Source organism: Pseudorasbora parva, chromosome 16 (genome assembly GCF_024679245.1).
Source record: "Pseudorasbora parva isolate DD20220531a chromosome 16, ASM2467924v1, whole genome shotgun sequence".
NCBI classification, from domain to species: Eukaryota; Metazoa; Chordata; class Actinopteri; order Cypriniformes; family Gobionidae; genus Pseudorasbora; species Pseudorasbora parva.
The window spans coordinates 33,901,247-33,917,132 of record NC_090187.1 but is presented as its reverse complement, the minus strand read 5'-3'; the positions used below and the strand labels follow the sequence as shown (position 1 = coordinate 33,917,132).

The 15,886-nt window shown below is 36.5% G+C and overlaps 1 protein-coding gene and 1 long non-coding RNA gene across 3 annotated transcripts in view; both read right to left on the bottom strand.

Annotated features, from left to right (window-relative positions):
* Positions 1-9,296, bottom strand: part of nlrc5 (NLR family, CARD domain containing 5) — a 44,380-nt gene extending 35,084 nt beyond the window's left edge. Inside the window, exons 1-10 of the mRNA XM_067420418.1 lie at positions 9,140-9,296; positions 8,108-8,424; positions 7,736-7,807; positions 3,787-5,515; positions 2,080-2,163; positions 1,902-1,985; positions 1,607-1,690; positions 1,389-1,478; positions 1,053-1,103; positions 631-675 (exon numbers count right to left, since the gene is read on the bottom strand). Of these exons, the coding sequence (XP_067276519.1) occupies positions 631-675; positions 1,053-1,103; positions 1,389-1,478; positions 1,607-1,690; positions 1,902-1,985; positions 2,080-2,163; positions 3,787-5,515; positions 7,736-7,807; positions 8,108-8,417 (2,549 nt within the window). The 5' untranslated portion in view covers positions 8,418-8,424; positions 9,140-9,296. The remainder of the gene's footprint in view (positions 1-630; positions 676-1,052; positions 1,104-1,388; positions 1,479-1,606; positions 1,691-1,901; positions 1,986-2,079; positions 2,164-3,786; positions 5,516-7,735; positions 7,808-8,107; positions 8,425-9,139) is intronic.
* A 1,075-nt stretch (positions 9,297-10,371) lies between these two features.
* LOC137043476 (uncharacterized) lies at positions 10,372-14,839 on the bottom strand. 2 transcript variants are annotated; one of them, XR_010898491.1, is made up of 5 exons: positions 14,697-14,839; positions 14,278-14,422; positions 13,965-14,017; positions 13,798-13,851; positions 10,372-10,900 (listed from the first exon to the last, which is right to left on the bottom strand). It is a non-coding gene; the product is annotated as an uncharacterized lncRNA (long non-coding RNA). The 2 variants fall into 2 exon arrangements; XR_010898490.1 differs by having other exon boundaries at positions 14,278-14,839.
* Positions 14,840-15,886: the final 1,047 nt, after the last annotated feature.

Genomic DNA, 15,886 nt, shown 5'->3' with positions numbered 1-15,886 from the left:
GATTTTAATAGTTCTAGTTTTAGTTAATGATAATAACCCTGCTCTGACCCTTAAAATAAAACAATGCCACAAACATATGTCTGTGACCTTGCAAGATGGAGTTGGGAAAATCATAAAGAAAATCTTGTACATTAAATGAAAGTTGATCCTCAAAATATACTTTGAATGGCCTTTCACATTTATACCTGAATAAAAGTTTTTTTATCAAGATAAATAAATAAATAAATTTTACAAATATATTAAACAAGTTTTTAATATATTTTTATATAATTTTTAATGACATTTGTCTTTTTTGTTTGCTGTCTTCAATATGATTGTCCTGAAATTGCATAACTTCTGCCAAGCCTACCATCTTCCACAAATTATCTGAATCTATCCTTTAATTCTCCTGAAATGCTGTCCAGTGATGAACACAATAGACACAATACACAGACACAATAGAACAATATTAAAACACATCTCCTTTTATAGTACATAATAAAGCCATAAGGTCTAAACCCATTAAGTCTAAAGTTCAGTGTTCAGTGTTAAATTCAGTGTTCAGTGTTCAAAATCTAGACTTTGTAACTAAGGATTAATTTGTTTTCCTTTATTTGAAAAAAATATGATTTTAAAGGAATCAGCATTTACCTTAAATTCTTTGTCCCTTCTGTGTTATTCAAGTCTGTGTTTTCACTAAGAAAGAAAAAGTTAGAAAAAATAAATGATTGTGTAGTATCATCATAATCAATTTTTTATGCATTTTTATTGTGTTATCAAATACCTGGAGTGACCATCAAAGTGTTCAGACACTACAGGCTGCACTTTAACATTAGGATAAAAGAAAAAACATGCACAACGTCTACCACCCATAAGTGATCACGTTCAGGACATCGTGCATTGCACTGCAATAACTGGCAAAATGCCCACTGCACAAAAAAGTAACCACAAACGTTGTGCAAAAAGGAAAAATTAAATCTGAAATGCATGATTTGGAGTTCTGGGGTATTACCGACCCTTCAAATAGAGTTCTCTAACACATATTTAGAGACTATCTGCCAGTCAGCACTCACCACATTGTGTCCAAGGTTTCTGAGAAAGAAAGGCTGATCTCTTTATTCCCCCTGTATGCAATAAAAAAGAATGAAAACTAAGACAGAACAAAACACAGGGTAAATAAAACAAAAGGCCAAGACTACAATAAATGCAGGTCAAAACACGTAGAGATTAATATTCATTTACTAATATTAACATTTTAAGGACATACTTGTGGCACAACTTTATGTACTATAAAACAGGGACCCCTAAGTAAAACCAGTTGAGAACCACTGATCCAAATTGTGTGGAAAATGTTTCTCATTTGCCATTTTCATTATAAATGTATTAGACAGGCCAACAAAACAACATACTCAATGTAGACATCCTGAACGGAAGTGCAGGCAGACATCTGCTCAATGAGTGTGAGGACTCCATCTGTGGAGATGATGTTTTTCCCCATCCTGAGTAAAAGTGTAAGAATGTACCAGATGTAATATAAGTAATACTGTCGTGAATATCTAAATAGGTAAAGGAGACTGGCATCGGTTTATGTACAATCAGGCTTTTGAAATGAAAACACACTACTTACAAAACAGAGCAGATGTTGGGCAGTCTGGATAGTGTTTCTGCAATCACTCTTACACCTTCATCTTTCAAGGAGTTATCGCTGACACTGTCAGATAAACAAAACACACTGATTGACACAAGATAGATGTTCATGACATATCATTAAGATCACAAACAGAACATTTTTTGGAAACAGTGAGTCCGTTATAATTTAAAACACATCAGAAATATATCTGACCCGCAAACATATCAGGCCAAATCACTAAATTGCTTGAAATTTCAATCTATGAAGTGCATGGCACAGCAAATGGTATTACTTTAGGTGTGTGATGTTTGGACAGTCCTCCAAAGCCCTGGCAAGTTTAGCAGCTCCAACATCAGTGAGGCCTCCACTGATAAAACTGTAAATCCGAGAAAAAACACAAACCAATGCAAGGAAATAGTGTGACAAAATGCATAAAGTACACAACAGTCATTGGTTGAATCAAAACTTACTCTAATCGCCGCAAGGCCTGGAGTTTAGACAGGATACCGCCCAAAGCCTCTGCAAACCTGTCATCATATTTCCGGCTACGGAAACTTGAACGAAATATAGTTGAAAGTTGAATATATCAACATTTCATGTTTTTCATTTAACAACAATTCATGTTTCAGACTAAAAACTACAACCTATAGTGCCATCACAAATATTGTCATTGTTAAAATTATGGCAGAAAACGATAAGCTGATAATTATTTTGATGTTATAGATAACTAAAAAAATCTGATATTAGAAAATCTATACTATTATGTCTAAATAAATTGTAAATATTAAACTTAAATGACTAAAATATGAAATAATAATTTGAATGTGAATTCAGGCATCACAACATTATAATGTACACATGGATATTCCTTTTGAGATTTGCTAAATATTACTAGATTTATTATTTGTAAAATTATTAATGTTTTTAAATATTAACAAGTGAGCATTGACAGCAAAGGTGATCTAAATGTAAAACAGAGAAAATGAGTTTGCACAATTAAATATCAAATATACACTCCCCTAAAGGATTTTTAGGAACACCTGTTCAATTTCTTATTAATGCAATTATCTAATCACATGGCAGTTGCTTCAATGCATTTAGGGGTGTGGTCCTGGTCAAGACAATCTCCTGAACTCCAAACTGAATGTCAGAATGGGAAAGAAATGTGATTTGAGCAATTTTGAGCGTGGCATGGTTGTTGGTGCCAGACGGGTTGGTCTGAGTATTTCACGATCTGCTCAGTTACTGGGATTTTCACACACAACCATTTCTAGGGTTTACAAAGAATGGTGTGAAAAGGGAAAAACATCCAGTATGCGGCAGTCCTGTGGGCAAAAATGCCTTGTTGATGCTATAGAGGTCAGAGGAAATGGGCCGACTGATTCAAGCTGATAGAAGAGCAACTTTGACTGAAATAACCACTCGTTACTACCGAGGTATGCAGCAAAGCATTTGTGAAGCCACAACACGCACAACCTTGAGGCGGATGGGCTACAACAGCAGAAGACCCCACCGGGTACCACTCATGGATCCATCATGCCTTGTTACCGCTGTGCGGGCTGGTGGTGGTGGTGTAATGGTGTGGGGGATGTTTTCTTGGCACATTTTAGGCACCTTAGTGCCAATTTGGCATCGTTTAAATGCCACGGCCTACCTGAGCATTGTTTCTGACCATGTCCATCCCTTTATGACCACCCTGTACCCATCCTCCAATGGCTACTTCCAGCAGGATAATGCACCATGTCACAAAGCTCGAATCATTTCAAATTGGTTTCTTAAACATGACAATGAGTTCACTGTACAAAAATGGCCCCCACAGTCACCAGATCTCAACCCAATAGAGCATGTTTGGGATGTGGTGGAACGGGAGCTTCGTGCCCTGGATGTGCATCCCACAAATCTCCATCAACTGCAAGATGCTATCCTATCAATTATGGCCAACATTTCTAAAGAATGCTTTCAGCACCTTGTTGAATCAATGCCACATAGAATTAATGCAGTTCTGCAATAAGGCGAAAGGGGGTCAAAAAACACAGTATTAGTATGGTGTTCCTAATAATCCTTAAGGTGAGTGTATTATACAACTAATATCAACTTGTACAGTTAAAATAACAACCAATTATCAGTTTCAGGGGTGCAAACTCATCAGGGGTGAAAAAGGTGAGTTTAAAACTTACATGAGATGATCCACATTCTTGAAACTAGGGAGGATTTCCAAACAATCCAAGTCAATTGAACAGCCACCAAAGTCTATACACACATTCTGATCAGCAGCTGCTGTTACAAATGCTAAAGAATCCATGTCAACAGCATTGAGTCTGATATTTCTCAGTTCAAACTGCGGTCTCGAACCAACAGCTCTTGCCAACTTAGCATCTTGTGTTTCATGAGCGCATCGGCACAGCTCCACAATTTTAGGGCCTGTTTGACTGGTACTTCCAGCGAAACCAAGCAAAACATTACGAACGACAGCTTGGCGCCTTTGTACCCAAGTCGTGGCACCCTCGGCCACTTGAAGCTTGACCAAACTGGAGGTGCAGTCCTCCGCAGCAAGCCCACATACGTAAAGATGGAGAGAGTCTGTAAAGACAGATTTTGGGTCAGTCTTGGTTGTCCAGCGGGTTTTCAAGTTAAGCTTCTTCTTTAGTTGGCTCTCTGTGATATCCTGACTGGTCATTAGGTGGAGAGCAGCAAGAAACTCCAGCATTGTAAGGTGCATGAAGGTGAAACCATATCCTGAAGATCCATCCTCACAAGTCAGCTTCACTTTAGACAGTATCCCACTTTTGATGCCAAAATCCTGGAGTTCTGGAGGTACTTCTGTGTCCATGAAGACTATGGTGCTTCCTTCTAGTCCTTTAAAGGCCAATTGGCTCATCTCAACAATTTTAGTTCTGTATTTCTGAAGTAGATGTGTACCAGACACCCCACCTCTATTGAAGCTTTTGAGGAATCCCAACAGAATCTGCATGTAGATTTGAGTTAGGGACGTTGGAAGCTGTAGATCAGAATGAGTTCCATCACTGGAAAACAAATGATCCACACATACACAGCAGATATGACAGAGTCCAGGTACATGCGACATTGACAAGAGGTGACGGTTGTTTATTAACAAGTTTACAGCCTTCTTTTTGAGTTCATCTCCTTTTTCATGGAAGTACTTCTCGGCGTATTCCTTCACACCCAATCGGTCAAATCCCTGAAGCTCACAGGTTATGAAACCAGGGCTTGCAAACATATCTGTCACATCTCGTGGTCTACAGGTGACCAACACTGTGCAGTCAGGAAGGATTTTACGATTGCACAGTCCCGAGAGGAGATCTGTCATTTTCAGAGGTTTGTTTAGGTCAATGAAGCTCTCAAGCTTTCTAGGATTCGTAAGCTTGGCACGAAACTCATCATACCCATCGAATATGAAGCAGACCTTCTCAGGGTTGGAGAGGATGAATGCAAACACTTCTTCGCTTTCCTCATCATACTCACAAGTAGGATAGAAGAGAAAGAGTAGATCTTTCAGGGAAAGATCTCGTGAGATAAGATTGAGCTGCCGGAACTCCAGCAGAAACAGGAGGTGAATGGACGGAAAGGAGCCTTCAGCCCAGCTACGGCCGAGGCAGTGCACCAGCAGGGTCTTTCCAGATCCAGCCTGGCCCAGCAGCACGACAACCCTCCTGGTGGTTTTCAATAGAGACTCAACAGACACTTTATGCTCTGACTCTTCTCCTTCATGATTGTCCAGAGAGGCTTGAGGCTGGACGGTCCTGTCTTTTACTCGTAGAGGATGCCTTTGTCTTAAATACACCCATGTGTCATCCAGACGGACATCCTTTACCACAGCCTGTGTCACTGTCTCATGTTTTTGCACTACCATGGATTTAAGAGCATCTGTGTAGGTCTTTAAATGGTCTATGTAAGAAAAAATCAAAACATTCAGAAGTTTTGTGATCAAATTTAAGTTAACATGAAATATTACTTGCTATTCATACAAAAGTCTTAGCTTAGCTCACATTATAAAATCTAATAATGTAAAACTTAATACAGTAGGAATAAAGTATCAAACCATGTGGCACCTGAAAACAAATCATGCAAGATATTTTCTAAGAAATATTGTTTTCCTCTAGTAATTTTGTTTTTCTTAAAGGTAGGGTAGGCAATTTCAGAGAAGCTAACAATAGCCAGCTAGCCTTGAAAGCATAAGATGCCAGCCGCCCTTCTGAGCACTCTACAAAGCCATGCCTCCTTCAAAACACACAGCAAAGTCTGCAAAACACCACGAGACGAGAGACGAGCAAATTACCTCGTGTCTCAAAGCACATAACATTACAAAAAAAATGATTGTAAACAACTTAAAGAGCTCTTACTTGTACTACCTGACTGCTGCAGATTAATTTCGCCATTGATAGTCTTGACATAGAAACACATAAATCCAAATCTGAGGACATAAACCGCTCTGGGGTGTGTTTCCCGTACAACTACATAACTCACTGCTTAACTACCAGTACATTGCATCGTTGAAGAAACCAACTAGCTAATCGTGACTGTTTCCCGAAACTGTATTGTCGAAAATCTGTCGTTCAACCACATTAGTTAATGATGTCACGCAAATGGGAGTAATAACTGCTTTTAATTAATTCTTTTGAGATCGAATTTGTGCTAGATTTTTTACTATAAATTAGGGCTGAAATGATTCTTCGAGTAACTCGAGCTACTTGAAAAATCCTTGAGGCAAAATCATCTGCCTCAGCGCTTCGTTTAGTCCACATTTTATTTAATATAATATGGCAATTGTATGCATTAAAATTGTTTCGTTTCACATGTATGCAATTTCAGCAATTATTTTTGTCTTATATCTCTTATTATTCTCTTATATATTTTGTATTGATCTCTTTAATAAAGAAAAAAGTAATTAATATCCGATTAATCAATTAATCGATCGATTAAGTGGTAGATGAACTATAAATTATGGATATGGCACCTGAGGACTAATTCTTATTTTTCTCAGTTATTTTGCTTTATTTCCAGATTCAAATAGACTCGTTCTTACGTACTAGAGCAAGTCCGCACATGTGCACGCTTAAAAAAAAAAAGTGCTTTAAATCTCTTGACAAACTTAAAAGACATAAAGTACATTTTTATGTATTTAAAATAAAAGATATAGATTGTACAAAATGTCAGCTTGCTTATTTTGCTAAAGATAAGGATTTATTAATTCCACGTCATACAAACAAGAAACTATGCTTCTTACCACAGGTCGAGAGCTGTCATTGCAAACACAAGTTTGCAATGTTGTTTGCAAATGTTTTTTGGAACTATGGTTTTGGGAAACACAGACTGGTTGTGACCATAGTTGGCTTATGATGCTTTTGGGAAACACACCCCTGGGTAAAACATCACAGGTTGCAATCTCGTAATTAGTTATAACACAGTTATGGTCGGGAAAAAGATGGCTGCTATTAATTTGCAGCACTCTGTAACTGTCTGTCTACATCTCTGCATAACTTTGCGGACTTAAATCAATGATTGGATGAAAATGTTTTGGTCCCGAGCCTTCCACAGAAGTACATGTTTTAATATTTAGACAATTTCTATTATTGATTACTATCAAGATGTGAAGAGAGTTTTAACCAGTATAACAAAAAGTGCTTATAAAATAAATTGCCTAGCCTACCTTTAATGATTTTTTCACCCAACAAAACTTTTTGAAAAGTGTGCTTTGACTGTTTATTATAAAATAAATGCCATTTGGTTTGATATTTTGATATACATTAAAAAGAAGTGTGGTTTAAGTGTGAATATATTTTTTTGGGATGACTAAGTATATTGCTGTCAATCACAATGTTGAACATTAATAACAAGGTCAATGCTACATGTCATGTTACAGTGAAAGTCATTTTAGTCATTTTTCAGTAAACATCTTTGCCATGTTATTTTTTGTTATTTTGATCATTTACAAGATTTACAAGAAGTGAATTCACTGTGAGATTTAGCTTTTCTTGGTGAATGATCAGATGGTTGCTGTTATTCAAGTTGAAGTCAGTTTAACTGTTGGGTTGCTCAAACCGATTCAAGATATCTTTCACAATGAAATTCAAATGGGTGTGTCCCTCCTTTAAGACTATAACATACCTAGCCGTGGACGTTTCACATTTCGTGAAAGTGAAGAATTATCATTGTCACTTGGATGACTGAAGTTTGTTCCTTCAAAGCATAGAAAAAAATAAACGTATGAATAAAAATAACCAATAACTCAGTGACATTCATATTTTAAACGGTAGCTTCTTTCTTTGAACAGCTGCAGGATACTTTCACTTTCACTTCAAAGATTTTATTTTATTTTTTATTCTGTGTTGAAATTAAATAGCAGAACAAATAATATACAAACTAATATGTTGTTAAATAAAATCTGATTAGTAATAAAATGATGCTTTAATATTAATTGATGGTATGAGTAGGGGAAACCCTGCAGTAAAATAAAATAAAAATGCAAACATGACTTACCAATTCTATTTTCTGCTACGGAGACCAGTGTAGTTTCAAGAAGAAAGGGAATTTCTTTACAGTATTGATATACAATGGAGAGAAACCGTCTACATATGGATTCTTCTGAAGTTATAAAATAATCCACAGTGGCTGAGACAAGGTCTCTGTTGTTGTTCAGTGACCGTAGCTGATCCATTGTGTTAGGTTCCACTAAGGCAAAGATCAGATCCAGAACACCACTGTTCTGTTTGCAGAGCAAGTCCACCAGTGCACTGGCCTCCTGGGCCACCAGGGAGCCCCCCGACCAGTCTTCCCTCTCCATCCTCATCCATTAGCTGGGGGAAAATCTGACTTAGTTTTGATTTGTAGACATTGTTTTAGTTTACATTTAATTTACATTAACCTTATTCACCACAATAAATGTAATGCGTTGAATGCTGATCTATTCTATTTAACGTGACAAAGCACAGGATGTCTGATTCCAAGTGCATGCATGCAGGCTTTGTTTGGCAATGTTAAACGCATGGGTGCTAGTCAGTTCAATAATTTCTAATTCCATAGGTAATTATACCTGATACCTGATACTCTTCACATTGATACAAACAAAACGTTTCCAGCTTTGTTAGAAACAAAAGCCATGACAAATTATTGTGGTAAATGCTTTTAGGATGGCACTTATTTTATCACTGATATTCAAAATAGCCTACTATCCATATAAATGCATACAAAGTAATACACACAGTGTAATATGTAACTCATTCAAACGTTTTTGCTAAGGTTTCTGTCTATGCAATCAATAAGTAAATACAATATAATATAAATAATATAATATAACGTTAATAATAGTTATTTTAAGGAGCAGCTCGTGCCCATATAGTGCCCTGCAGGAAACGACGCATGTAGTTATGGAGACAAGGTGCCGTAAAGCCTGGCCACATGAATGGCAATGTTAGTCAACAATGTGCTTTACTGACGATAATAACTCCGAAGAAGCATTTACAAATGTTATGTATGTTTATAAGATGCACGTTATTGGTATAATGGACTCACCGCTGGTGGCATAACGCATCGGTCCAGTTTATGGTAGAAAATGAAACCAAACAATCCTGCTTTGGTTTCGTTTTATTTTATATGCGCAGTGCAGAGGGAATCTGCCATGCGTTTGGCGCGAGACTATCAAACCAAATTCGCCAATCGGCGCTAACTAGTGCACTTGCGTTTTAATGTCAAACGAGCGTTTTAATGTCAAACGGCATTTTAATCTGAGCGTTCAGCCATATTTATTTTCCTGATATTTTTCTATGCAACCACAACCGAAAGCACTTTATAAAGAATTCATAGACGTTATTTTAATAGTTGTGAACAATTAGACAACAATAAATTGTATTTAAACACGCGTTTATGTTGCTAATTTAAGACAATATATTGTTTAAATGAACAGGTATAATCGAGTAAATCTAATTCAAAGTGTGCATGACGCTTTGAAAACGCAGTTATATGAAGTTTTATAACTTCAGTGAAGTTATATCGTGAGAGAGGGCATATAAGGACAGCAGCAGTCAGGTCATGTGAGGTATTGTCTGCACGCTCACTGATGCCACCCAGTGGTAAAAATTAATTCACTGCACTCCTTATGAGGACATCAAGATAGGACCAGCGTTAAAGGGATAGTTCACGCAAAAATGAAAATTCTATCATTTACTCACCCTCATGTTGTTCCAAACCTGTCTGAGTTTCTTTCTTCTGCTGAACACAAAATAAGACATTTGGAAAATGTCTGTAACCAAGCAGATAGAACAACCATTCACTACCATATGGGAGACAGGTCTAACTGCAGAACCGCAGAACCCATATACGTCACTCACAACGCTCTGAGGACAACAGCGCCATGCCACAGTCTCATGCCGGAAGTGGGCGGAGCTGATTTATCTTCGCATACATTGCTCTATTTGGAGCGTTTCAAGCCCAAATTTTAAACGATGTTAATAATGTCAAGTATTTAATTAATAAGTTCTAATTGAAGATAGATAGAGAGATGATAGATAGGCTAGATAGATATACTCACTCATAGTTAAATCAAATAAATATGTTTTAAAATAAACAATACTGGATATTAATACAACATAAAATAATTTACGTTAAAAATGTATTTATAAAAAAAATATTGTAACGTTTTTAAAGTAAAAAGTTGCTATTATTTTTTATTTATTTATATTATGTCTTAAATATTATATTAGATAAACTGAACACAAATCTTAACACACAAAAAATGAAAACAAAGATTGAGCATTTGAACATTTATTTTTATGACACAATATATTTGTTTTTTACTCAAGCATCTCAGAATAAACCTTTTTTTCATAGTACATAATATATATTACACAATTCTACACTGTTGTGCATGATTCAGATTAATCAAACAAACCCCAAAACACACAGAAATTGTTTAATTTTATAAAATGTTCCTTAAAAATCCCCTTAAGTAGCAAAGGCATCATATACTAGCTTGGGTTTGCTTTAGAAAATACACAATCAGACCAAGGGGAATAAATTGAGCTAAGTTGAAAGTAATTGCACAGCAGGTACATGACAAATTAAATTTAAAATAGATGTAACCTCTATAAACATTGACAACTGTCTCTTTGGCCAGCTGTCGGTCAACCATTCAGCCTGTGAAAGTTGAAGGGCTTTTTCCTAGTCTTCCACTTTCAAATTTCAGAAATCAGGGCTCTTCCACTAAACTGTTGAAAACTTTTGGTTGTTCCACAGTCTTTACACTGCAGTGCAGAGGTCTTCTGTGATCCGTGGCTCCTTCATGAGACAAGGGTACAAAAAAATAGGATGAAATGTTGGAAGTGTTTTAACAATATCGTGTGTTGAAGTCAGGATGTAGCATGTATAAAAAAGTTGTGAAATTCAATTTCTCATGTCTAAATTTCTGACATAAATGATACCCTGTCACAATCAAATTAATTAACCATTTTCAGTTCAAAATGTATACAGAAATTAAAGGCAAGCACTTCATAGGGCTTCTCACACTGAGCTTATCGTCATTCTAAACACACCTTTAACCTCGGGTAAAGTAACATTTCACACTTTTATATTTACGTGCTTTGGACAGTCACTGAAACACTGTGCACTCAATATAAATAATAAAGTCGGCATTGAAGAGGAAAAACATCAAATGCAAACAGAAAACGCAATTGCAGCGAAGAAGAGACCATTTAAATTATTGTATAGTCTGAAATCAGAGTTTCCGCTAGAAAAAAATGGTGCCGGTCAAAGTGACCGGCAGAGGTTTCGTTTTCCGGACATTTTGATGATATGCCGGTCAAAAATTCCTGAAAGCAGTTTGTGTAACTTAAAAAAAAACACATAATCAGGCCGTATATGCAACATGTTTATTAGCCTAACTTTCAAATAGACGAAAAAAAAAACATGAACGTCCGATTGGCGTCAATCAACCAATTTTTTTAACTCATAGGCGTAATTTGCGGGTGGGACAGGTGGGACATGTCCCCACCACTTTTTTATCTTGCTTCACGGATTAACCTAACTAATTCAAACAAAACATCTCTGGTTAACTAGAAGGGTATAATTTCATTCGTTTGTTAATAAGAGGCGATCGCTCGTTGCCGCTGTTATCAGTGCTGCAGATTTCTCTCGCGGCTCATGTAGTCTTCAGACGAGCGCTTTAATCTAACGCTTAACGCCGTTGCAGAGACTTTCTATTTGCTCCGGTCAGATCGCGAAACAAAATGCACAAAAACTGTCCCTGCTCTTGATGTACAGCCACTGATGATATTCGGTTTTGATGAGAGAAAAAATAGACCACGAGGGCAGATTAGAAACGAGAACTTCTGACAAGTTTAACAGACTAGACCAGGGATTAAGCAGTGTGCAAATCTATTTGCCTTTATTCACGTGAAAAATCTTGGCACAACACTATTGTGTTTAGATGCAATAATTAAACGCAATTAATAAATTTAATTATAAACTCAGTATGTCTCATTTAGTTGGTAACATTTCAATTGGCCACCGTGTGAAATGACAAAATCATATAATAGAATATAACAGTATAGCCTATACTGAACTGTAAGCAGGTAAGCACTACAAGATGTTTTTGAATGCATTAGAGAAAACGACAAAATTACTTATTCACAAAATTACGTGTGTGAATAGGTGCTACCTGTTTAAAATGTGCTTGCACCCGATCAGATTCAGTAGAAGGTTAAAAAATAAATAAAAAATCCCTTCAACTTTAACGTCCCCGCTCATGCCCATCGCCGTGATCATCTGTATCCAGCTGGTTGTTTACCGTGTGAGTTCTGAACACTGCACCATGTGCTAATTTAAATCTTTTCGTTTCTACACATATTAGGCTACATATTCCTCATGTCTGTGAGGCAAGCCTGCCGAGTTTCAGTTTATTTGAGACGCGCTTCAGTTCATGATGAAAGCGATGGCTTCCGCGACCTAGTCTACTTATTTATTTCGTATTTATTAAATACATGCAATTAACCGAAGAAACCTTTATTAAAATTAAGAGACAATTTGTACAAAACGAAAGAAAGGCTTTTTACAAAACAAAACTTAATATTAAACTAAATATAACCACCAAAATCATGTCTGACCCATTCGCATCTTTGCACTTATCATAATCAGATGAAATCTAAAAATAATATTATAATATTTAAACATAAATATGAAGAAAAAAAAACACTGTTTAAAGGCTACAACAAGTATAGTAAGCTACAGATGTATGTCATGTCTGAGCTGGATTTGAACGAACATCATTTTACCGGTGGGTTCATGAGCGCGCCTGCGGATTATTGAGCTGATCACGCCGGCTCCGCTCCGCTAATTAGTCTTTAAAGGCTCGTTCTCGATACTTACACGGGCAGGGCCGGTCTCTCGGGTGCATGGGCTCGGGTAGTGTTGGGCTTTATTTTTTTGAGCCGATCTACGCTCTAGTTCTGGCGAAAAATGTAGTGCTGTGCCGGCCTGTTGTCATAAATTGTTCTCGTGATGGAGCGGTAGTGGAGCGCTCTCGGAGCGAGTAAAAACCACAACACTCCGACTTTTTAAAAAATCGCTCCTCACTCCATTCAAAATCTCGCCGCTCCACTCCTCACTCCGCTCCGCTCACATAGGCCTACTCTGCTTCGCAGGCTGCCGAGAATTGCAATCCTCCATAGCCACGGAGCGCTGTCATGACAGCGAGGGCATCACGTCGCAGGCTTACGGTATCGATAAGAGGCAGTTTTAATCTGACAATTTGACCGAAAAGATTTCATTTTGTCGGACATTTAATTTTTTTCCCGGCCAATGTCCGGTAATTACCGGACAACGGAAACCCAGTCTGAAATGTCCATTCAGGATAAACTTGTAATACAAGGACATGCAAAGCTTGAGCATTTATGAAAACATATTGTGTGCAGTGCAGTGTCTGTCAGTGACCCGATACTGCACATATGTTATCCCATGGTTTATTAAAGTACAGTGTGGAACGGCAGTGTATGAATACCCAGGATTAATTGTTCATCTCAGGTAAATTATGATCAGTGTGAAACATGAAGCAAGATAACCCAAGATTCTGTATACCCGGAGTTTACTATTTCAAGTGTGAAAAACCCTAATGTTTTTTATCCTAATGAAGGGAAGCTTGTATTTTTTAAAAAAAATTACCTTTTCCTTCTTTTTCTTACCATTAACATGACGATCCTACTGTCAATAGAGCCATCCAACTGTTGTGGAACAGTCTAAAACAATCGAACATTATAGAATAGAAGAACATTCCTGGAAAATGTGACATATAACAACACACTATCTGTATAAGTAGCTTATGTCTTTATTAGAGCCTTTTAAAACTAACCTTGTTTTTGATCAGCTTCCATTATCCTGGGTGACATTCTGATTGTCAATTTACTGCAACAAAATCAAACAGATATATATAATGCTTGGTTGTGTACTTAATTTAATTTTAATGGGACACATTCAAACACATGAAATAGTGTTTGCATTTTGTTAGCTTAAGCACTATATATATATATATATAGTACACTTGATAAAAATATATATAAATATATATACACTTGAAATTTTATAACCAACTAATTCAAAAGGGACAACAAATAAATACTATTTCTTGCTACTGTGTATAAACAAATAACTCAAAACCTTCATACCTCCATGGACAGCTGCTTTTTGAAGTGAATTTGAAGGTGTACTGTGCCATCTGGTCAGTTTAACACACTGGGCAGTAGAAACTGTTGCAGAATGTCTTGCATTGATGTACATGAAGTAAAGCTGATCCTCTCCAAATCGTAATGCCTCAATAAATTAGTGGGAAAAACACATAAAACACTGGTCAGTATCAGATAAAAGCAAATAAAAAATACGGCGCCAACAACAAAATAAAATCACAAACAATTATGTTACTTAAACCAAGACCATATCAACAGACGCGATAGACATCGTAAAGCAGAGCACATTAGAAAAAAATAGAGCCACGTTCTGTATAAAGTGTTAATACAACAACGATGGATCAAATACACAACACAAATAAACTTGATAGATTAAACCACAACACAAAACAGCTGTTTACCGTGTTCTCTTCTTCCGCCGTGCCGATTGTTTAGTTTTCGTGAACTCCGCCCACTTCCGGCATGAGACTGTGGCATGGCGCTGTTGTCCTCAGAGCGTTGTGAGTGACGTATATGGGTTCTGCGGTTCTGCAGTTGGTTATTATTGCCATATGGGGGGAAATGCTATGGTAGTGAGTGGTTGTTCTATCTGCTGTTCTTTTTTTCTTTTTTTTAACAAACATTCTCCCAAATATCTTATTCTGTGTTCAGCAGAAGAAAGAAACTCATACGGGGTTGGAACAACATGAGAGTGAGTAAATGATGACAGAATTTTAATTTTTGGGTGAACCATCCCTTTAATTCACTGCACTCCTTATAAGGACATCAACATGTGATCAGAGTAAAATAAAATAAGATAATTTAAGGTTAAAAGCTTTGTCTATGCAAAGCATCTACATACCTTTAAACCTGAAAGAAAAAAACAAGTATATATAAATATTGTAGGCTATCAATATTGAGTAAATATCAAGGTAAGACCACAGGTGAAGAGGGTAAAATAATAAATAGCATCATACTTGTTTTCTATTAAGTTTCTCTGGAAAAAATGTTTAAATATGCAATGGGGCATTCTCAAATATGCACTAATTTGCACACATCTGAACATAAAGCCAGGTTTAAAAGTCATGTATCATTTTGTAATAAAGATGTTTGTTTCACAGGCCTGTATCGACCAGAATAGACCAGAAAATAAGATGAAAAAAACAGAAATAAAAAAATGTTTTAGGAATAAAATGTTATAAAAAAACTAGGCAAATGATATATGAACAAACCCGTTTCAAAATAATATATATAGGAAATAAACAGAGAACATCTGGTGTAAGTAAGTGCTACAGGAGTGGAGATTTTTAACTCAATAGCCTACTTGAGAAAATAAATCCTTTGAGAAAACAGCCTTTATATGTATATTGTAATTGAAGTCTACATAAACCAATAGATGCAGTGTAATAAAATAAATGTGTATTTTGATGTTACATTTTGTTTCCCAGAAGAAAATCTTGCCCCAGTTCCTTGAAAACCTAAAAGCTAAATTTTTCCTAATTTATTGTAACTGTATAAACTAAAGTAGGCTTTTTTTCTTCTCCACTGGAGGAAAGAGTGTTTGAAACCAGATGAGAGTGAGTAAAAGGATAATAGAAGTTTAAATTTGGGG